The 22734-nt window shown below is 47.0% G+C and overlaps 1 protein-coding gene across 5 annotated transcripts; it reads right to left on the bottom strand.

The window, feature by feature from the left end:
* Window positions 1-169: 169 nt before the first annotated feature.
* Window positions 170-18840, bottom strand: DNAJC17 (DnaJ heat shock protein family (Hsp40) member C17). Of its 5 annotated transcripts, XM_075501732.1 has the most exons (12): window positions 18699-18840; window positions 16454-16523; window positions 14256-14314; window positions 12613-12700; window positions 12126-12208; window positions 11576-11672; window positions 9885-9934; window positions 9280-9357; window positions 8491-8571; window positions 7585-7713; window positions 617-714; window positions 192-390 (listed from the first exon to the last, which is right to left on the bottom strand). In XM_075501732.1, the coding sequence occupies exons 1-12, from the start codon at window positions 18774-18776 to the stop codon at window positions 351-353; spliced, it is 951 nt and encodes a 316-aa protein (XP_075357847.1). In that variant the 5' UTR covers window positions 18777-18840; the 3' UTR covers window positions 192-350. The 5 variants fall into 5 exon arrangements, with proteins under 5 accessions (XP_075357851.1, XP_075357849.1, XP_075357847.1 ...); XM_075501734.1 differs by lacking the exon at window positions 617-714 and having other exon boundaries at window positions 172-390; window positions 18699-18839; XM_075501735.1 differs by lacking the exons at window positions 192-390; window positions 617-714 and adding an exon at window positions 728-2928.
* Window positions 18841-22734: the final 3894 nt, after the last annotated feature.

The raw sequence follows: 22734 nt of genomic DNA, 5'->3' as shown, positions 1-22734 counted from the left end.
CAAGGTTCGGTGTTCTGATAGCACCTCGCACCCCATCCCCTGTGACCGGGCAGCTGCTCCGAGTACACAGACTGACAGGTTAATACACTTACTCTGAAGCTTATGCAGCCATTTTTTTCCCCCGCTCTGGAAAGGGATAAGGGCTGCCATCACTGAGAGTTTGTACTCCTACAACAGTTTTAAAAAAAGGAGGTTTATTGACTTAATTTAAGAAACAGCTTTGGAAATGAAGAATGGTGGGGTGGGGAGAATCCATACTCTCTCACGCTAGGTGTGAGACTCTTCCTCATCTTCCCGCTTGAGCTGTTCAATAAGCTGCTGCCTCTCTGCTGCTTGGCGCATCCGCATCATCACCAGGCTCTCGTAATCCCGTTCCGATACCACCGATGCCTAGGAGCAGAAAACAAATGCAACCTGTCGAGGACGGTATATACCCCAGGGCCCCTCCCCATCAACCACACTCGCAACACGCACCTTCGAGTGGGGAAGGTGGCTCACAGCCCTATGACCCCTGAGAAATCAGGTAAGGCGCGAAAGCTGCCTGGCCTACGGAAAAGAGCCTGCTTCATGTGCTACTGATGGACAAAGCGGGGGACAGACAGGGAGCCTCAGTTACCCTCTTGCTGCTGGAGCGACTCCCTGCTCCCAACGAGGCCGGATGGGGAAGCATGGCTTGCCTCGCTGTGGCCGGTTATTTTGGATGACAAGCTTGCTCTGCAAGTACAACACTGGTGCACAAAGTCCAGCATACGCTTCGTCCGTTATAAAGGCTAATGCCATAAAAAAAAAAATAATCAAACCTTTCTGTGGTTTAGTCATGGAAGTGGCTGCAGAAAGAAAACCACCAGGTATGTTCCCAAACCTGACACATGACTGTTTCAGTTCCCAGAAGCTCTTGGAGCCTTTCTGTTGTGTGTGGTAGCAACTGTCACGTCAACTACGTGGTGCTTGCAGACTCTACCTAATAGATGTAGGCAGCAGATGACAGCTGCTATCGCAGAGCAAAGTGGTGGTTTTGGCACTCTGCTTTCAAAAGCCACTTAACATTAGTAGGTGGCCTTACTATTTTGGATGTATTCAAAGCACTGCAATGCTTGGAAACATCCATCTCATTTGCTTGACAGTTCAGGTAGAAATAAAAGCATCTTGACAGAAGGTGAATGAAAAAAAGAAATCTCATGTTCATTTTTCTAGGAACTAGATTTAGTGGTGAGTTAAGGACACCTTAAATAGAAAATAGAAGGGATGAAAAGGCAATAGAATTGCTAAATAAGATTCTGCATGAAAATGGGGCAAGTGCAAATTCGTTATCATGTGCCAGCAAAGTGGTTCCTCCAGCTGCAGGGTGGCTAGCTGCGAGGACTAAGTAGAAGCCCACAACAGATGAGAAACTTAGGCCAGGAAATTAAGAGACTAATACGCCCTAATTGGTATCTCAGGAGCTGCATGAATGAAATAACCTTTCAGTACTGCGCAGCGCAGATTTTCACAGTGTCTGAGAAAGCACCAGATTGTATCAGCCTTCCGTGGCAGAACTAGGCTTCTTCAAAGTTCCTGTCCACTAACCACAGATCCTGGCATTTGCTTGGCTGAATGAAATAGCCTACATGAGACTCATGCAGATGAATCACCCGTACAAACCTGAATCACTACCTCACACTCTGGATTTAAATTTAAAACAGACAAGAGATTATTTCTGGCCTCATTTGGGAGCCCTGCTGATACAACGAGCCATCAGAAGTGGCAGAAGGGAGAGCACCAAGAGAAGAAACAATCTGATTCAAGATGGGCTACAAGTCGATATTCACGTTGACGGCTCTCAAGCAATCTGGGCGCCTCTAAGGGAGCTTGCTTTCTCCTCAGGCAGAGTGTGGGCCGATGCTTTGCCACTCTACACACCTACTTCCTGCAATCCTGGCAATTACCAATAGTGTAAAACCCAGTTTCTGACGTGGCTGACTCAGCAAGGGCTTGGCTCAAAACAAATACATACGCACAAGGAACTGCAGCCTGGGAAGCAGTGACAGGAGGCACATGAAGAGAAGGAGGCATTGGGGATTTTTAGCATTCTGGGTCCAACCTGGCTGAATTGTCCCTGGACTTGCTTCTTCCAACGTCCCAGCATACTGGTGAACGTGGTAGTCCCAGTTCTCCGAGTGCTTCAGCAGTTTCTCCTCTCCTCCTGTTGGACTCCGGTGCTGCTCTGACACAGCGTAAGTCTATTTTGCATTCCATTTTCCTAACATTTGTCTTTTACATCTGCGTTTTGTTGCTTTTTAAATTCCCATTTGACTGTATTTCTTTGGTTTCCTTCAGTGTGACTGAGTCACCGTCTCCCTTCCTAACCACCCACTGAGATTTTTATACTGTGCCCTTCACCATGAAGGTGGCTGGTTACCATGGTACCAAAGTGCCCTTCTGTTCTAGATGCTAGATTAAATCTGTTCTCATGGTGACTGTGTGCCTTTGCTATTCTTCATCAGCTTGTTTCTGCAGCACAGATTTAATAAGCTCAGACATCGCCATTCCTTCTCCACTGAAGAAGGAGACTCCTTAATATCTAAGACAGGCCAACTGCTCCTTAACACAGGGACGTAGTGTGAAGTTTGCATTTCCTGCAATACCAGCCTCTGTTTTCCTTCCAGCTACGGGAACAGGGAAGGAAGAGGTTGTTCCTGTTGTGTAGCTTGCTGCCGATCCTGCGACTTAAGTCCAACACCTGACTGTGAAGAGTCAGCAGTTTCCTTCTCGTTGCCTTTCGTCAGCATGGATACTTGGCGGAGAGGGTCCATTAAGTCCACAACGTTCTTCAGACGTTTCTCACTCAGGAGACACAAAAAGCTGGGCAACCAAGTCATCATCTTGAATCAGAACAGCCATACTCTGGACAGCGATGGACAGTGCCAGAAGAGGGAATGCTTGAGGGATCTGAAGGACAAGTCTGATTACCTGTCATGTCAGAGTGAGCAAAACCTAGCCAAGGCACAAGCACCTCCCAAGCCTCCCCGGCTGTACCTGGACAGTTCTAGCTGCCCTAACATCATTGATCACACAGATTCTCACTCTGACATCTCCTTTTCTGGTGCTACTCATCAATACCACAAAGCCACTCAAACTCAATTCCACAAGGACCAGGCTACAGACTGCGGGACCTCAGAGACAGGCTCCCAGAACGGCACCACTCTTTCTGACCTGTCTGATCCCTTCCTGTCCTTCAAAGTGGATTTGGGGCTATCGCTTCTCGAGGATGTTCTGCAGACCCTCAGGAAACAGAATCCAAGAGATTACGCCATTTGAAGGTATTTATCATTTAACATATCACATTTACTTACTGCTGCTGCCAGTTTCTCTAGTCCTAGCAGGAGGAAGGATACTGCAGCATTCCTGTTGTGTGTGGCCTGTTTTGTTGTTCTCGCCTTACCCACCGCAGACTGTCCCTGTCCTGGCCGAGGAGTCCTTCGGAGCAGAGCTCACAGGCTCCGTGCTCAGATGAGAGCACCGTCTGCTGGAACCTCGCGGGCAAGTTTCCATTCTCCACACCGGGCATTTCCTACTCTTGACTGTGCATCTCCTCCTCATGGAAGAATGACATTGTTTGGCAAAAGACTTGTTATTTTGGGGATGTGGCTGTGACACTGCGGAACACGGACAGAAAGGGATATGGCATACACCATTTGTGGATAAGCAGGCAGCTTGCAAGGAGACAGCAGCATTGCATCTCAAAGCCATAGCTATAGCACGGGTCAAGAGACAGAAACTGGTGTTTCTTCTCCCACCATGTTTGGATGTGAAAAATCAAAGCCGTTCCTCCTTTTTTTTTCCCCTGTCGGTTTCTTTTCCCCTAACTCGAGTGCAGTTGGCACTCCCAGCCTGGAAACAGGTAAGCATCCATGTCGGCTCGTAATACAGCAACAGCAGTTTATTTATCCTACTAGCAGGAGAAGAAATTTCTCTAGATACTGCTGCTTGAAGCATGCACTGATCTATCAGCTGTACAGATATGGAAGAATAAATGTATCTGTGACTGGAAGCGTCTTGTTGCCTCATTTCATTGGTAGCAAGCCAGAAAAAGCCCAGGCACCAAGAGCACAGGTCCCTTATCTGTAGCGGCCAAGATCTATCCTCTCCGGCACTTCAGGTTTTTATGAGGGTGGGGAAGCAGTGTGGCTCTGCTTTTCTGGGCTGGGAGAAGGCTAGAGCTGCTGGTACTTTATCTTCCCCCGAGGAGAGTGCCCACAGCTCAGGTCAAGACGCAGCGCTGAAATGAACAGCTCTCTACCCTCTGAGCTGGGCAGTGGGAAGGGCTGTGCCAGGCTGAGAACGTTTTAGGCAGTATCGGGGCAAACTATTAAAAGGACACTGCAGAAACTACTGGGTCACCAATTCTTACCTTTTTCATAGCTAGATTAGATACCAGGGCTCTTTTTAAAAAATAAAAACAATAATACCTCCATGGACCCAGATAACCATAAGCTTTGGAAGCTGGCTACAGCAAAGTGCACAGAGACATTTCAGAGAAGGCACAGATGGCTCTTAACCTACTAGATTCACATCAGGCTGTGAAGTCAGATAATATAAAACAAAGCCTATGAAACCTCAAAGGAGCTTAGGAAAGATGCAAGAGTGCCAGACAGACGGCTTTTCTCAGCACTTTAACATGGCTGAATGAATGGCCCAAAATGACTGAGAAGCACCAGCAGGGAGATCCCACTACTAGAGGTGCAAGGAAGACCTTCCCAGAAGTGAGTGCTTCATGCTGTTGTAGTGGGAAAATATGCTCTTCGCAGCATCGTACAGCTGTTGTGTGCTTTGAACCATTCAGAGCTGCAGCAATCAAATAGTCATTGCTCTCAAATAGCCTAGAGTAACACTGGCCAATGCACAGGTTTTGTAATTCAAGCATAACTTGCCTGTTTGGCTCCAGCAGCTCTCCAGGAACTGCTGGACAACATGCACCCATTGCTGTAGAAGAAAACAAGCCAGCCAAGACTGTGGAGGCAAGTATCTTGCAGCTTACTGCCTCCTCACAGCACCACTTTTCAACAAACAGCCTTGCCTTCACCTGGGAACTCCTTCCAAAGCCCCCTGGTCTAGCTAGTGCGCGGCTGTCCTATCTTTAAAGACTTTGGTGCACAGCTCCTGGCTGAGTACCCCGGGCAGGGAGCAGACACAGCTCTGAAGCGGACGAGTAGTGAGTGCGTTGCCATGAGAACGCTGCAGGTCTTCGGCTGTCTTCTGAAGCAGAGCAGGGAAGGAGCTGCATTTGCACAGAGTGGGAACAAACATGGGGGTGGATTCAGACAAAAATAGGAGCAACCCAGAGGGAGCAGCGAATAGGAAGTGAGGGCAGCTTAAATCGGAATGAGATTAGTGCAGCTTGAAAGCAAGAGCGTGGACCCCGATGGCTGGGAAGCCAGACTGGGTATGAAAGGATGAGGAAGGGAGTAGGTTGAGGCAGTAGCAAAAGCTATCTGAAAGAGCTCATTTTGCATAGTCTAGAGTGGAAGAGCTGAGGACAAAGAGTAAGTCAACTGGAAGCAGTACAGCCAAGAGAAGCTGTTACCACATTACAGATTTTGGAGGCATCCTAGTGGAAGCAGCAGCCAGATTTGGGGAGGGTCCAGAGTAGGAACTAGGAAAAGCGGGAACCATAGCAGCTTGGAGATCTTAGCCTGGGCAGCAAGACTGCAATGTAATCAAAGAAATTGCAGCTGCTTACACATAAAAGCAGTAGAAAGGACAGACAAGAATCAGCAGTGCAATTCTTGGGAAAGGATGCAAGTCACTGGCCATAACTCCTCACCCTTTTGAGAGCTAATACGGGATTGACAAGGCTGTGTTGGACAGAAGTGAGTCACCACCTCCACACAGCATGAACACCATTTGCTGCTTTAGCCTGCTCTCCCTTGCTGCTCCACCAAGCTAATCCTTCGCAGCAGGCAGACGCTGCAGTTCCACACTAACAAGCTTTGGTTATGGAAGCAAGCCAAGATAAACTCAGTCGAAAGCCACGGCTTTTGAACTCACAGAGGCAAGAATCCACTACCAAGCTCCGACTGCATCAGCAACCCCCTTAGGTATGAATGAGCTCTTCAGAGCCAGTTCTCATTCTCTACTAGCGAGAGATACTCAAACTGGATTGGATTCTGCTTTTTTCCCCAATTTACCTTCTAACGCTCTGGCCACCTCTGTGAATCTGCTGTGTCTGCAGGACTCGCACCGGTTCTACATTGTGCAGATCTGCCGGGCTCCTGGGCTATGATGCTGTAACTGCCTTTGTCTGAGATTTCTGGGAAACTATGCTGCTCAGGCCAGGCTGTTCAGACAAAGAACATGCATCCCAAGTGAAAACATACAACCCTAAACAAAACTAGGATAACAACAAGGCATTCAGATGTATAAATGCATCTACTATAAATAAAGTACTTAACAAAAAGTCCGGAGAGTGAATGTACTGAACAATCTCACAAGCTGCTAAAATATTTAGGTAGTGAACACACACAAGACTGATCGAGACACAGACACACAGACTAAGGGCACCTGTAGAGCATGAGGCAGGAGTCCTCTCAGCAATTAGATCTTTTTGATCTTTATACCACAGGGAAGGAGGAGAGGGGAATAAGGCGTCACATGAAGTTTGAACTGGAACTCGAATAACCAGCAAAGGATCTCAGGTCCCTTCACACCTTCACAGCCAAGGAATTAGTAACTAGATCAGAGGACACGCAGGGCACGAGATAAATTCTGTGCTATCGAGCAAAGTGTAATGTAACATGCTTCAAAAGAAGCAGATACATCTCCCACTCCAGAGGGCCAACAGGAGCAAGGGGTAACGGAGAGCCAACAATGTGCTGCAGCACGTCCTCAGATTGGTTTCTGTGTTTGAACCACTAGATGTTATTGCCTTCCATGTGTTTTGTGATTGGAATACATTTGCTATTCAAGAGCAACAGCTTCAGAGGGATTATCTGGTGAAATAAACAGGAAGCAGCTAAGAGTTAACAAACACCTTGCACTCAAAGTAACCACACTGGTAAAGAGGACCCAAGAGACAATAAGGTCTCTACAAGGATATTTAATTTGATATTGCTTTCTCTTCCCTCCTGCAGACCCTAAGAATGTAAGTTTCCTTTCAGCACTGAAATTTCATCCTCTTGTGAATGCAGCGAGTAACCAAGCCTCTCTAAAGAAGCCTTCCAGGAGACCCATTGCAACCAGCTATCAGCCAGAGGGTTCCCCCAGTCAAAGTACATTAGAAAAAAGTCCAGAAGAAAGGCATTAGAAGCTTTGGGCTGAGCAAGGAACATCCTTGGCTTTCACTTGGAAGAGAGAGCACGAGAATGTGCGAAGGTCCAGTCATCCAAATAACTTGTGTTCTCACTGTGCTGCTACTCAGGCAAAAGGTCCTTTAAAAAAGTCACTGCTTCAGCACAAAAAGGCTCATCAGAAAGGCAGGCCTTTCATTAAGAGCTTCTTTTCAGCTCTGCTGGGAATCAACATATCTTACCATAAATGCAAAGCACATTGTTAAATTTAGGTTGCTATAGAAACAGATTTAAATAACAGCAGCCTACGTCTCCTTACCTGAGAAGTCCTAGGCTGACTAGCGCTGTCAGAAAGGACAGTGCTGGGATTGTTCCGGGGCTGGCCCTCCAGCCAGGAAATCTTTAGAGGATTATGTATCAGGCCAACTTCATTCTTCACAGCCATCTCCTACCAATGAAAATATTCTTCCATCACCATCTGAATTTCAGAGCCCACTCCCTCACAGGTCACTAACGATCATAAAAAGTTTTTCCATCTCAGCCTGGCATCAAGGCCAAGCAGGGCACAAACAATGAAGACTTCACAGCTGCCCTACAGGAGAAGCACCCTTTAAGGTCCGTATCTGCATCAAGCATAGCAAGAACATATCACTGCCAGTACTTCTGATAAAGAGGTCACAGACAATTCTGGGGTTTTTTTGATTATTTGGATATATGAGTGAAAGAACAGGTCACAAGGAATAGAGACTCTTGTACAGTGTAAGTTGATGGAACTACTAAAATTAAGGGTAACTGATGAGTTCTGTTTCCACAGCCACATGAATTATTATTAAGTCATAGTGAGTCAAGACATTTTAATTTCTTTTAAACTGCAAATGCCTGATATAACCTCTAAAACTCATTAAGCCCATCTCCACAATGGGTAATTCACCTTCAGTGAGAGCTGATTAAATGGCTCAGTGCCTGCTTTTTAAAGCAGTGTCTCTTTCCTCCGCCTTTTACATGCACAGCCTGCTTGTTTATGTGCATGATCTGCTCTGGGTTTATGCCTCCAGCTTTGCCACTCCCTTCATGCATCTGTACCTTTAGACTCTCATTACCCTTCTCCACTGCCTTAATGACGAGGCAGCATCCCTAGGCTGTCAGTCTGCTAACCCTTCCCCTCTGCAACACCCCTTCTTGCCCACTCTCCACTACACACATCTGGGGTCTCCACCAGACTTACAGCAGCCTTAACCGTAGCAAATTCCACGACTGCACTCCCAGTCTTCCTACTTGAGATCAACAAATTGAGCACATCGCCATACTGTTAAGACAAAGGAAGAAAGAAAAGTTAATTACAGACTCAGAAGAGAAGTCAAGTTCATCTATGGAACGAATGCAGAGAAAACATGTGTTTTCACAGACATGAGGCTTGAGCCGTCACCCTTTCTGTCTTGCATGATGCTTCCACTGATCCCAACCTGTCATAATTTCTGTCCCTCCAGGAAGTAATTCTGGGGAGGCATGGAGCTACACAATTTGCTTCCAGCAAGCCCCAGTGCAAGAGAGCTGCTCAGCTCAGAGTCAGAGCTACAGGAGATACTTGCATGAAGGGAAAATGAAGACCACATGTGGAGATTAATCAGATCAAAGGCTTGTCTATTCCTGTCTCTGAACTCCCCATGGCAGCTAATGTACAGTGCTTTAAGTGCAGGCAAAAGTGCACCATAACCACACAGCCAGTCTAACTTTTATACAGGGCATGAACCATTCAGTGGGAAGAGTTTGCAGTTGCTCTGTTTCAGCAGGAGTCCCTGCTGGGAATGAGACAGAGGTGCTAGCTGGGGAACAGTTCACAGCTAATGGATCATGCTGCTGATCTCTGAAAACGGCATGAGTGAGAAAGCTGGACAACAGAGAAAAAAAAAAAAGCCACTCTGGTTTATACGTAGCTTCCCAGAATTTACTATGCTTTCTCATACCATGGAGAGCAGGGGAAGATCAAGTAGTAGGAAAGAGTGTCAGACAGGACCTTTTGTAGGATCCGCAACAGAACGTCTTTGGAGTATCCCCCTCCTGTCTCATCTTCTTTCCTGCATTTCCATTTTAGCTGGGAAATAAACATGACAAGTTAATTTTGTCCATTTGAACACACGTTGCCACATTCAATGCAGCTCCTGCCACCTGCACAATAACCAAGTTTGCTATTTACAGCCACACTCCCAGAATTGCCAAGACAGTGATTTCAACATCAGAATGTGCAAAGGGAACAAATTATTCAGGGAATGGGGAGAAACATTGCTCACTGAAATAAAAGAGATAATACTTCAAAAGCATACTAATGGCTGTAGCAGGGTAATAAGCAGATGTTTCCCTGTGTCTAAAGCAGAGACAACTCAATTTCAGGCTCAAAAATCTAGACCAGACAGTGGAGAAAAGGGTGAGGGAGGAAGGGTATTTTAAAGGCAGTGCCAGGAGCTGTTCACATGCACGATACACATTAGATAGAGGAACTTCACCTCCACTGTACAAAGAGACATGCCAGTTCAGCAGAATTGAAGTGTCCCTTCTGTTTCCCAAAGCTGCATAACGTTCTATCAGTTTTCACCAAAACCCAGCTTTATAAGGATGTCTTACTTTGAGTTTGGGAGTTATTTTGCCTTCTGATCCATTTCTTTCTTGCTTGCCTAAAGAGGGGAAAGGAAAAAAGAGATAGAAAGGACATGGGTGAAAACTCCTCGGCTAAAGAGCATTTAGCACAAAATTCACCCTGAGAATGTACGTATGGCAATAGCAAACACTTCTGGATTTCCACTAGACCGTTTCAGCCCCAAAAGTCTTGTGCAACACTATCATCAGGAACTGTAGTACAGACTGAATACTGGATGTCAGCATTTTTCCCCTCTATGATGCCCAGACTTGCCACGATCAAGGCTAGAAACAGCTAAGTAAAAATACAAGCAGGAGACCTGTTAGATTCTGTGACATTTTTCTCTGCAAGAGGGTTGTGCTGGTGGGAACAAGTGTGGAAAAATTAAGGGTAGACAAAAAAAAGGATAGCATAGCCTAAGAATTTAATGTCTCGTTCCAAGGATCTCAAAGAGTTTTACCCTAAGCAAATGTTCAACATCCTCCCCAATTCCTGATACATGAAATTAAGTTAAGAAAGGCTAGGGTGGGCTGAGTGACTTACATACAGTCATACAGGAAAACCCTGGTGACGCCAAAAAGAGTTTCTACATCTGCACCTCTGGTGGTGGTGTTTGGTGGGGTTTTTTTTGTAAACTCATTAGATCAGTATTTGTCCTGTGAGAAAGCAGCAGATCTTATACTATAGCCTCTGCCAGAATGAAAGGGGTAGGAAGCAAGAGACAATAAATCTTCCCATTGAACTGAAAACCTGAACAGCACTCTAATTAGGTTTGAAAAGAAGAACAGAACTTTCTGAAACATAAAACTCTATTTTAAGCCCACACAGATACAGAATATTAAAAAAGGCAATTCAGTATAGAGACGTGTGGATGGGAATGAGGTTCAGGAATACCGAAGGATGAGGTTCCGGGATTCTGAAAAAATCTCATCCCCTCCTGTACGAAAGAGACTAACTACAGCTACTGAACAGCCCACGAGAATTAGAGGGAGACAGCTTCAAACACGATAACCACCTATTGTTGTATGGCAGCACAGTATGCAGATGTTTTCCAGTTCAGCGTGTTGCTCATTTCCTGACAGATTTGTTGCTGGTCTTTGTACAAACCTGGGATGAAGACTGTGTCTGCCCAAGGAACATGAGAGAATCAAGTTCCAGAAAGTAAAGCCTCAGCAATCATAGACTAAACAAAACTTTATTCTCCACACTGAGTCTCTTTTGGGTGACAGGTACTGAGAACTTTCAAGGGGATACAGAAGTAGTAGCCCCACAAAAACTATTATTTTTTGCAAACTTGAATCATTCCCTATTTTGAGTCTGCAACACTGACTGCTTTAATTGTGACAGATGAGCAGGACTTCAGGCTCCCTCCAGCATAACTATGGGGCTCCACATCGGACCGTCTAGACCAGATGCTTTAGAATATTTATTGAAAAGGAGCAGCGACAATGTTTTAAAGAGCAGCATGCCACATATAAGAAAGCAACCCCACAGAAATACTAGTCTTTTGACTTATCCCTGAAAAAGGTGCTAAGTAGGATCATATAGGCCATATGCCATACATATGGCAACGTGACCAAGTCAGAAGGCTGCATCTGTATGTGAGCTCTGTCTAGAGAAAGATGGAGTCCCACGTGCATGCAGTTTGGCTGAGGGCTCCAATCTCATCTGTTCTCACCTTGGATGTGCTGCTCTCTTTCAAGCCGGATCTGTTCCTGAATGAGTCTCTGCTGCTCCTCAAGCTGACGGGAACCTTCCTCACGCAGGCGTATTATCTACAGCAGAGGTAAGACAGCAAGGATATCTGAGGGCGCAGTTCCATGGTTGGTTCATGCCAGCTAAAGACTGCCAAGGAGAGCTCTTGTCTTATACCCATCTCCTGGGGCAACCCTCCTGCTAGTTCCTCTGTGACAGCTCCAGTGCTCATAAAGTTGGACCCCTCACATTCCTAGTGGCACAGTCCCTATCAGCCAGCATATAACGAATTCGCTGTTGTTATTGTCTGCTATGCAAAAGGAAAAGGGCAGCCAAAAAATAAAACCCTGAGACTGACACATTTGCTAGACTGCTACAAGATCCCTTCTTTCATAGAGCCCATTAATCCAAAAGGCTGAAGGACTGCTATATGTGGATTTGCTGCATCTCATCATATGGTTTTCATTATGATTGTAAAGACTTTCAGCAATTGTTCTCAAAAGAAGCAGAGAAATCTAAGAATTTATCATTACTTCTTGTTCTAATGATCTCGTTATCCTGATCTCCTCCTCTTCACTCTCATGGGTCTGGGCTTCTCGTTCTCTGGCTTCAAGATCTGCAGAGAAAGAAACAAAATTAAAACAATCCAAAGAGAACTTTCACTGCTGACGCTGCTGAGCGGAGGTGGATGGGAAGATCACAAACTTGGCTACACCTGCACCAATTTCAAAGCAGAGTCCTGATAGCTCTGCTACCTCACCTCTGCACAGGCACATCAACGCATCAGCAGTCTTAAGAGTCATCAACACCCCAACTCCTTCCCAGAGCAGGACCATCCCCAGCTATGACTGTGGCAGGAGATTTCAGATGGCTGCTATATTGTACTGGGCATAAAGAAACCACAGCCATCACAAACGGACAGCAGATTAATCAATGGTGAATTCCAGCAGTAGAAGAAACGCAAACACCCAGCTAATGAAGACTTCAAGCCAAGCCAAAATGAAGTTTTGATTTTATTACCAAGCTTTACTTTCTTTCGCTTCTCATCAAGTTTTTGTGTCCTTTCTGCAGCTTGCTTCTTAGCCTTTCTCACTTTGTCATACGCCGCCTGTCAAAGAACCAACACAATAGTGTGAAACTATATAAAGCAGAAGAGACAAAATGGAAAGCAGTGAATAAAGGCGAGATCAGATATTGAAACACGGTAGGCAGAGGTGAAGCATTTTCTGCTTCTTGCTAACACTCCTCCTAAAAGTGTTGGAAGTCAACACAAATACCCTGAAAACATGAGAAGAGGCCCAAGGATCTCCAGATGGAGCCTGAAAGGGTGAGGAAGTCCAGGAATAACTGCACAGTGTACTGGAGAGAAAGTCTGACCCATCTTCAGAGGTGGGAAGAATATTTTGGTTTCCTGAACATGCCAAAAGTAGCTTTAGGGGCGCTGGTAACAGATGAGGTTTGGTTTAGAGCAAAGTTTTACAATTAAAAAGGTCTATTTTATGTGAAAGATTTATTCACTTTGACTCACATGAATGTATTAGATTGAAGAGCATCAGAACTTTTCAGCAGCAATAACACATCAACATTCATTTAGCCCTAGAGAGACTTAAGAACTGGCATAAACTGGCAATTTCACTGGCACTTGTTTAAACCAGTTGATAATCTGTTCATCAACCTACACAGAACCTTTCTGTAGTAGGTAAAGCATAGACCGGCACAAATGCTCAAATATTACTTGTAGGATAGTTGCACAGGAAAGCACTGCTCTTGCTTAATAACCTAGAAAAGCTGATATTTTTCCCTCCTGCATGGGAAGGGTTTGCTAAACACTTTTTCCTTTTTTAAAATGTAGAAGCCAAAATGTTCTTGGATGCCAAAGACTTAATTGCCCCTTGGAGAGGAGATTACAAGCTTTGCCAGCATTTGAAAAGAGGAGAGTTATTTCGTGTTTTTAAATCTTGTCATCTGAAATTTTAATATGCCTTCTCTCCTGAGTTTTTCTGGATAGAGTTACTTGCTCATTTTTATTTTGTTTTTATTCTTTCCCTTCACATGTCCAGATTACTTTCAGGCCTTGAGCAGTAGGCACTCAACCACTTCCTCAGAGCAAGAAAGGAGTCCAAGCTCCATCTGGCAGCCTGCAAAGCTCTTGCAGCAAAAGGATAGAGATCTGGACTATGATTCAGCTTTTCTGTTTACAAGTCTCTTGTGCCCCATGGAAAGAAAGGCTTTGAGCCTTAGCAATCACTTCTAGATATTATTTATTTGCAGTTCCCTTGAAGTCAAGGTCCAACAAATGCACCGTTTTCATGAGGACTTAATGTGTCCCTGAATCAGTGGTGGTTATCATTTCTTTTTTTAAATGGGATATGCCCCACTTATTAAACACATTATTAAAGATGGTATCTCACCCTTGCAGCAAATGGAAAGAGCTACTCCCAGCACATCAAATCAGAACAATAACATTTGTCCAAGTTCTTATCTGGCACCTACTATTTGATCTCATGGAGAACTACAGGGAATAACAGTGACACTTGCATTCATGAAGTCACCATCAGAAAGGAGAGCAGGACAGACAGGAAGAGAGTTTCTAGTACTTCTCCAGTATGCTTACAGACTAACACCACACAACCCCAACATCACCAGGGGATGGGCATCCTTACCCTTGCTGCTGCATCTGTTAGCACAGCCAAGGCCTGAGACAGTTGGTGGAAGACTTCCGCTGGGAATTAGAAGAAAAAAGGGTAAGACGCAGAAAACCATGCTAGTGGCCTGGAGATGAACCAGAAAAGACAATCCCTTATGGAAGAGACCTGCAGAACATCAGAAAGAAGAATAATCTTTCCAAAGCATTTGGAAGGCAACCTATAGCCAGCATCACCTCAACTCAAAGGACAACATTTGTTACATAAACTTCAGTGTAAATTAAGAAACAAAAACTGGGACCATTTCATTTTAACAGAAATCTTGAAAACATGAATTCAACAGAACCCACTTACAGAAATGTTATTACTCAGCCTGCAGTCAGCCCGAAATACACTGTTACAAACAAATTCTCCCTTTCACGTCAATAGCTTTTCAGCCCGAGATTCAAACTTTGCATTTTACACTAATACTGCTGACCCTCTTCCTGGAAGGTTACACATACAAGCTGGAGGCCTCCCCACACACTTCAAATCACTTCTCAACCTTCTGCAGATATCAAAGTCCCCAGCTTTCCTCTCATTGCTGCTAAAATCTTTTTTTTTCCTGGTGGAAAAATGTTCTCTGTACTACAGTTATAAATGTTCAATCTATAAGACTGTAGCCCATCAAACTAGAAAATGCAAGATACAGAACAATTTTTATTTTGAGGTGTCCTGATGAACAGCATCCTTCTCATTACCACTGCTGTTCACTGCTACCTGTAGCTACAAAACTTAAAAACAGAGTAGCTGGAGAAGCCAGACCTTGCTAACAGTTTAGGTATACTCAGTTCCACAGAGTCAGGGCCTTGTCTCTAACAGACAAAACTGGGCATTGCCCATAGATAATATGATTTATAAGCCTGCTATTGAAGTTTCGACTGTGAGAGGTACGAATTAAAATAGTGACCAGCCAGTAAACCCTGGGGACAGCATGGCCAAAGGTCCGGGATTCAAGTACCACGTGGGAAGATTCCGAGAGGTGCAAATGACATTGACAGCGAGATCGAGTGCACCCTCAGCAAGTCTGCAGGTGACACCAAGCTGAGTGGTGCAGCTGACATGCCAGAAGGACGGGATGCCATCCAGAGGGACCTGGACAAGCTGGAGAAGCGGGCCTGTGTGAACCTCATGAGGTTCAACAAGGCCAAGTGCAGGGTCCTACACCCGGGTCGGGGCAGTCCTCGGTTTCAATACAGGCTGGGAGATGATGTGATCGAGAGCAGCCCTGCGGAAAAGGACTTGGGGGTACTGATGGATGAAAAGCTGGACATGAGCTGATAATGTGCACTCACAGCCCAGAGGGCCAACTGTATCCTGGGCTGCATCAAAAGCAGTGCGGCCAGCAGGTCGAGGGAGGGGATTCTGCCCCTCTGCTCTGCGCTGGTCAGACCCCCCCTGCAGTGCTGCGTCCAGCTCTGGGGTCCTCAGCACAAGAAGGACATGGACCTGTTGGAGCGGGTCCAGAGGAGGGCCACGAAAATGATGCGAGGGCTGGAGCACCTCTCCTATGAGGACAGGCTGACAGAGTTGGGGTTGTTCAGCCTGGAGAAGAGAAGGCTGCAGGGAGACCTTATAGCAGCCTGCCAGTACTTAAAGGGGGCCTATAGGAAAGACGGGAACAGACCTTTTAGCAAGGCCTGCTGTGACAGGACAAAGAGTAATGGTTTTAAACTAAGGGAGGGCAGATTTAGACTGGATTTAAGAAAGAAATTTTTTTTACAATGAGGGTGGTGAGGCACTGGCATAGGTTGCCCAGAGAGGTGGTGGAGGCCCAATCCCTGGAAACATTCAAGGTCAGGTTGGATGGGGCTCTGAGCAGCCTGATCTAGTTACAGGTGTCCCTGCTCTTGCAGGGGGCTTGGACTAGATGGCCTGTAAAGGTCCCTTCCAATCCAAAGCATTCTATGATTCTATGAAATATAATTTCAGAACTGACTTAACACTGATGTTTCTATAACGAACATGTATGCATTCAACCTTAAAAAACGGAGCTCTCTAATAGTGATGAAAATAACTCTTAGTCCTGCATATGTATACTTCACATAACATATACTCAGGCACCCCCTTAATTACATGCAAAGGCAGACCTGAAGTTAAGCAGAGCCACTTCCAGGAGTCTGCACATGTGAAAAGAGACACGAAGAGCTGTTTGTGCCTGCACAGCCCCATCTTACCTGCTCTGGGATTGTCCGGGTTCTTATCTGGGTGACAAGTCAGGGCCTTCTGCCGGTACGCTTTCTTAACCTGCAAGAGCCAGAACTGAGATTTACTGGTTGGTGCTGTTTAGTCTGTGTTGAGAAAAGCAACTTGGAAAGCAAACAAAGAAAACCCCTAAAAACACTGCAGAAACAAAGAATTACTATTCAGAGGGTTTCTTTTGTTGTTTTTGTTGTTGGTTTTGCTTAACTTAAAACACACCTCCCTATCATAAGTAGAAGGCTGTGGTTGAACCAGCATTTATTTGCATGACTAGATGTCTCCCAGGCCTGACAGAAAATAAAGACCATTTTGGAGTGCCAATAGCTCCATTAGCCCCTTATATTGAAAGGTAAAGCAGCCTACTGTAATAGCAAGAGACCTCTGAAAAGCTCAGTTTTCAACCTCAATGCAGGGACCTGTCCTTTTTAATCACAGTGTCCTGCAAGGATAAGCATTTGAGCCCAGGACACTTAGTAGGCAGGCAGCCATATTTTGAAAGAGTCTAAACTTTTCAAAGCCAGAAGTTTGACTTCTGGGTGCATTGTCTTACAGCAGTCAAACCTCACGATCATCAAAGCCAAGTCCAGTTCACCAAGGCAGTTTTCTAGCCAGAGGGATACTGTGTTCTTTGCAGCTGTAACTTTGGGACAGAAAGAGTACCGTTTACTGTGCAATGATTGAGTTTGGCAAGGTGAAGAATTTTTGACCAGAGACTGTTTAATCTCTTCTACACTTCAAAGAAAGACTGACAACTTTCTGCGCTAAGTCACTTTTAACAATCTGAGGTCCCTTTGTCAGGGACGCATCTGGATGCACAAAAGGAAGAAAAGCTGCTCCGTTCCACTGCCAAGCACTCCTCTGCTAAACCGAGTGGAATAAGCGGTGGCCCGGCACCACCTGGTGGACAAAGCTCTTGGAAGGGAAATGTGCAGCTAAAGCCTTACAGGCTAATCCTATCTCCTGCCTAAGCAAGACTCCAGGTAAAAAAAGAGGTAAGTCTCCTTCCCATGCTTCAGTCACAACTGTTACAATAACCGTTCCACATGGCAAGGTCAGATAAGACTTCTCTAAACAGTGAGGTTAAATTACTCTAACAGCCTTGCTCCCCTTTGTTCATCTCTTTTGGCCATGCTGCTCTGCATACAAAAGGTCTTTGGGTTGTTTCAGGTATTTTACATCAAGGATTAGCACTCTAAATTACGCTTGTCACTTTTTCAGTTGCACCATAACATCTGATTTGTAATTTTCTCATCCTTTCCCCCCAGTGACTAGCTCAGCAGAGAAGCTGAGGTCACCTGAAGTCTTTCATCTCATTCAATCCTGTGCGTTACATGTGGCTTGTTCCTGTTTTGTGCTTTATACACATGGAATTTCCAGGCAGCCTCAGACACAATTGCTGGTTATGCCCAGACTGTAGCTTCCAAGTTTTACCCTACTATACTGCTACTGCTCTTTACTGCTCAAGAAAAAAAAAAAAAAAAAAGAAAGCCCAATAAGGAAAATCAGTTTTCCTTTCAAGTTAAACTTTGTTCAGTTACTAATAGTTTTATAGTTTTACTCAGAGCCTTACTTCCCTTGAAAAGGTCACTTTCCCAGATCAGTTGCTTAAATCTTGTGTTTAGTATTGACTTACCAATTAAATTAAAGAAAAAATGGAAATATGTAATTCCAAACCCACACAATTAACAACATGACTTGTGGGAACCTAGAGTACCTAGACCAACCTCTGACAACTGGATTTTTGGTAAACACAGGAGGAGCTTTCCTTCTGAAGGCACATAAACAAACTCAGCGAGAGAAATATTGTCCCAGACAAATTTTGCAGTTCTCTCCAGCAGACTGCATCCTCCTCCAAAGCCAGGTCTCGCCCCACAGGCTTAAGAGAAGAAAACAGCAGGGTAAGTTGCACGCAGCAAAGCCAACGTTAGAAAAAATGGGCTTTCCCACTTATTAACAGCTCCAGCCGACAACGCAGCAGTGCCCAGGGCAGCGATATCAAATTAAAACAGCGCTCGGAGCGATCGCTCAGCCAAATATCCGGAGACCGGCAAACGCAGCCCCCCGCCCGAGCCGCCTCCCGCCCTCGGCAACAGCCGCCGGTCCTGAGGGGAAGGCGGGGGGCGGAAGAGCCGGGCTGGAGGCGCCGAGGGAGGGAAGAGAGCGGGCCCCGGTCCGAGCCTCCCCGCGGCCCCGTGAGGGTTCCCGGCCCGCGGCCCTGACCTCCTTCTCCGACGCCTTCTCGCCGACCCCCAAAAGGCCGTACAGGTCCAGCTGCAGCAGGTCCTTATCGACCGCCATCCCGGCGCTGACTGGCTTCCCCCCTCCCTGCCGCGGGCCCGCGCCGCCCGCCGGGAAATGGAGTCTCCCGTCGCTGCCGTTCCCCCTCCCGCGCGGGCAGCCTGACTACATATACCAGGATGCATCGCGCTCCCCGCCGCAGCGACCGCTCCCAGCGGGCACAGCGGGGCGCGGTGTTTGCTGGGCGTCGTAGTTTTCTGGCGGCAGCTGCAAGCGGGGCGGGGCGGCCGGGCGACTACAACGCCCGTCGGGCTTTGCGCTGCCGCAGGCAGAGCGGGGCTGAGGGCCGCGAGGTTGGCGGCGGCGGCGGCGCCGGTGCAGGGCTGGCTGCGGGGAGGGACGCGGATGGTTTCGTTCGCCGCAGTCTTAGCGGGTTCTTGTCGAGATTTGTGTCGGTGTAAGAAGACAAAAAGCTCCAAAGCAAGCCGTAACGATGCGCCGGCCTCGGGGGAGAGGCGAGCGTCCCTCAGGCAGCCATTTCCTGAGGAGGCAGCTCGCTAGGCCGGAGCAGGGCCAGGCTGTGGGGTGCTGTGAGCCCCTCTGCAGACCCTGCCCAAAACCAGCCTAAACGTGGGCCTGCTCAGCCTAAGGCGCAGTTCCTGGCGAAATTCCTTCTTATTTGTCCGTCTCTTTAAGACACCTTCGTTTTTCCATGTCTGTAAATAGTTATTTAAAATCAGAATTATTAGGTTGGAAGGGGTTTTTATCTTGGGGTTTTTTGTGTGTTTATGACACAACTGAAATGGTCACCAGGGTAGAATTAAACTAAGGTATTCTTTGTCTCTATGAAAGTTACTTGTCTAACTGTTAATGGAGCTTTTACACTCTTTCTGTAGTCCCTGGGGAACTGCAGTCCTCTGGGGAAAGTTTGTGGGGCATCTGTTTTACCAATGTGGAAGACGACTCTCTGAAGGCACTTGTTTCTACTCACTGACTTAAAAGGGAGCCAAGATACCCAGTTTTAGCCACCTAAACTTAAGTAAGAGCCATCCGTGCTCAAAATCACTTCAAAGGCCAGAAAACTAATAGCAGCAGTTGAAAATTTGTAAGAGTTAGAAGACAGGATCTCCAGTACTATATGGTCCAACTGATGGTCTGTCCAGCTGACATCTGTACCCCTCAAAAGACTGATGCTCATTTCTGCAATATCGAGCAGTTCCTAGCAGCCAGCTCCCAAACATGAATTCCCAAAGGAAAAGATTCATTCAGTGGGCCCAGCTCACGTCCTTAACATGTACAACCCTACTGAAACTGTCCCTTCATACTTGGAAATTGTTCTTTCCTGAAGATTAGATGAGACAAATAACAAAACATGAGCTAGACCTTGTTTAATGTGTTGCTAGGAGGCATTTGTCTAAAATGGCGAAGAGGATCCTGCCAGAATTCATACAGAGCTGTCGCATACACAAAATATCACTGAGAAGAAGACAAAGACAGAAGAATGAGGCTGCCACCTCTTACTTTTTTGCTTCAGGGGATTTGTAAGTGACGGCACAGAAAATGAAGCAGCAGAATGTCCCCGAAAGGGATGTCCCAGCCTCCTCGGGAAGAGCCAGCGCTGCCAGCAGGCAGACTGGGATTCCTCCAGGGACCGGCACGCAACAAGGAGCTGATCCCAGCGGAGGTCCTGCTGCACGCGAGGCCAAGCATGGTGGGAGCACTCATGGGGCCGCTGCAGCAGACGGCGGTGGTGGAGCAGGGACGGGGAGTATCCCCGTGCCCGGGAGAGGCAACGGAGCAGGTCCAACAGGCAAGGCCAGGAAGGCCAGCCAGGCCGCCCGGGCAGAGCAGCCTACACCTCCTCTGCAAGGTGGCGGTGGTGGAGGAGCAGGGATCGTGATGAGGGCCGAGCTCCAAGGCCTGAACGGGGTGTCCCGGCCTCCTCGGGGAGGAGGCAATCCCGGTGGAGGTCCTGCAGCACTGGGGGCCGAGCACGAGCACGGTGGGAGCGGCAGAGGAGGAGGAATTGGGACAAGGGGTGAGCTCCGAGGGCCGGGAAGTCCCAGCTTATTCTGGCAGAAGAGAACGCCGTCAGGGGCGAGGCCGTGATTCCTCCAGGAGAGGGCATGCAGCAAGGAGCTGATCCCGGCAGAGGTTCTGCAGCCCTGCCGGGCGCAGGGCCTGGTAGCACACCCTACCAAGAAGGGAAATGCCTTCTTGGCCTCCAGAACCCCTCTGGGCAATCTGTTCCAGGACTTGACCTCCCTCCAAATAAACGAGCTTTGGATAACGGTTAGTGAGAATTTCCTGTATTTTAGTTTGTGCCTTTTGATGTGTCTCAGGAACTTTCACGGGTATTTTGAAATGGCCTAGGCGCCCCTGGGTGTGCCTTGGGTTGCCCCCATCAGGTCCCATCGTTTTCCTCTGCGTGCTCCCCCCGGCCCCATCGTGTACCTCTCTGGACAAGGCAAGGAGCTGTGGGGCTCCCCACATCCCCACCTCAGCTCTTCACCTCTCACTTCCCTAGGCTTCCACAGCTGAAACCAATTTATCCCTATTGTTTTGCTTTCCCTGCCGTTATTTTCAGGAAAAAATTGCTCGGAAGAGCTAGTACCCCTTGAATCTCATTTTTCCAGCAGAGCCATGGCTTGGTACGGCAGCAGTTTCTGAAAAAACACAAGGTGCTGGCTGATGCCATTTATCGCTGGAGGCAGGACGTGCCCAAGCCCGGAACTTGCTCCTCACTTCAGTCCCAGCTATTACCACATCCCTGCCCAAGGGGTAAAGCAGCAGCGGCACAGCCCCTTTTGGGGGACTTGATTTTGGGGAACTGCAATATTAGAGTTTGATGTCTGATCTCTTCCTGCCAGCAAAGCCGTGTTTCAGCCTGAACTGCCGGATGGGGGTGGAGGAAAAGAAGTGGTTTCACCCAAACAGTGCAGCCAAGGAGTGACAGTGCCTGTGCGTACAGCTCTGCACACCCCAAAGGAGTCACATTTGCCCATCAGCATCGGCTCATAAGCTCAGCCCCAAAACCTTGATGCGGTAAGAGCAGAGGGTGCTCCTTAGTCCAAGTGCTTTGTGTAGGGGCAGAAATGCCGCAGGGCTTTTTTGTCCCCACGCAACTCAGCCTAAGGGGGACTGGCCGTCTGTGTTTGGGCTGGAGTTGCCTGCTGTGCACTCCTGGAGTGAAAGGGAATCTCTGAGAGACTTTTAAAGAGTTTCTTAAAGCCTTAAAGTTGACTTAAGAAACTCTTCAAGTCTGGTAGAGACTTTAGGAAGCTCTTCGAGTCTGCTAGAGGCTAACAAAGTCTTAAAGTTGACTTCAGGAAAGTCTTAAGATCTAGTAAGACTAAGAAAGTCTTAAAATTTGCTTTAGGAAAGCCTTGAAAATTGACTTTACGGAAGCCTTTAGGTCTGCTAGAGACTTTAAGATAGCCTTAAAGTTGACTTTAAGAATACCATATGAATATATATAAATGTATAAATATATGTGCACACACACAGTTTGCAAAGAAGTTTCTGCCTTTCCAGTGAGAGTTTGTGGCCTGAGGCACTGCTGCGTGTATCCGCATTCTCCATCACTGCCATTAAGGGTTTCTGCTCAGGCAGAAGAAAGAGGTCTGGACCCACTGTCCTGGTTACAGCTGGGATAGTGTTAATTTTAACGTTAATTTAGCGTTTAATTTAGCGTTAATCATCCCTGGTGATAACACAGGGATGTTTTAGTTGTTGCTGCACAAGGACTTTTCAGCTTCCCCTGCTCTGCTGGGTGCAGAAGAAGCTGGGAGGGGGCACAGCCAGGACAGTTGATCCAAACTGCCCAAAGGGACATCCCGCACCGTACGGGGTCAGGCTCAGCGTGCAGAGCTGGGGAAGGAGGAGGAAGGGGGGACGTCGGGAGCGATGGCGTTTGTCTTCCCCAGTCACCGTTACGCGTGCTGGAGCCCTGCTGTCCTGGGGACGGCTGAACGCCTGCCTGCCCCGGGAAGGAGTGAAGGAATGCCTTGTGCTGCTT

Source organism: Mycteria americana, chromosome 5 (assembly GCF_035582795.1).
Source record: "Mycteria americana isolate JAX WOST 10 ecotype Jacksonville Zoo and Gardens chromosome 5, USCA_MyAme_1.0, whole genome shotgun sequence".
NCBI classification, from domain to species: Eukaryota; Metazoa; Chordata; class Aves; order Ciconiiformes; family Ciconiidae; genus Mycteria; species Mycteria americana.
This window is presented reverse-complemented; position numbering and strand designations above follow the sequence as displayed.

What these genes read in the sequence shown, in the direction of transcription:
- DNAJC17 (XM_075501731.1), bottom strand. Translation starts at nt 18,776, where the DNA reads ATGGCGGTCGATAAGGACCTGCTGCAGCTGGACCTGTACGGCCTTTTG. An exon ending in AGAAGGCGTCGGAGAAGGAG is followed by an intron (nt 16,524 to 18,698) that starts GTCAGGGCCGCG and finishes TGGCTCTTGCAG; the next exon opens with GTTAAGAAAGCGTACCGGCA. An exon ending in GTCAGCCTAGGACTTCTCAG is followed by an intron (nt 5,258 to 7,584) that starts GTAAGGAGACGT and finishes GTGCAAATGCAG; the next exon opens with CTCCTTCCCTGCTCTGCTTC.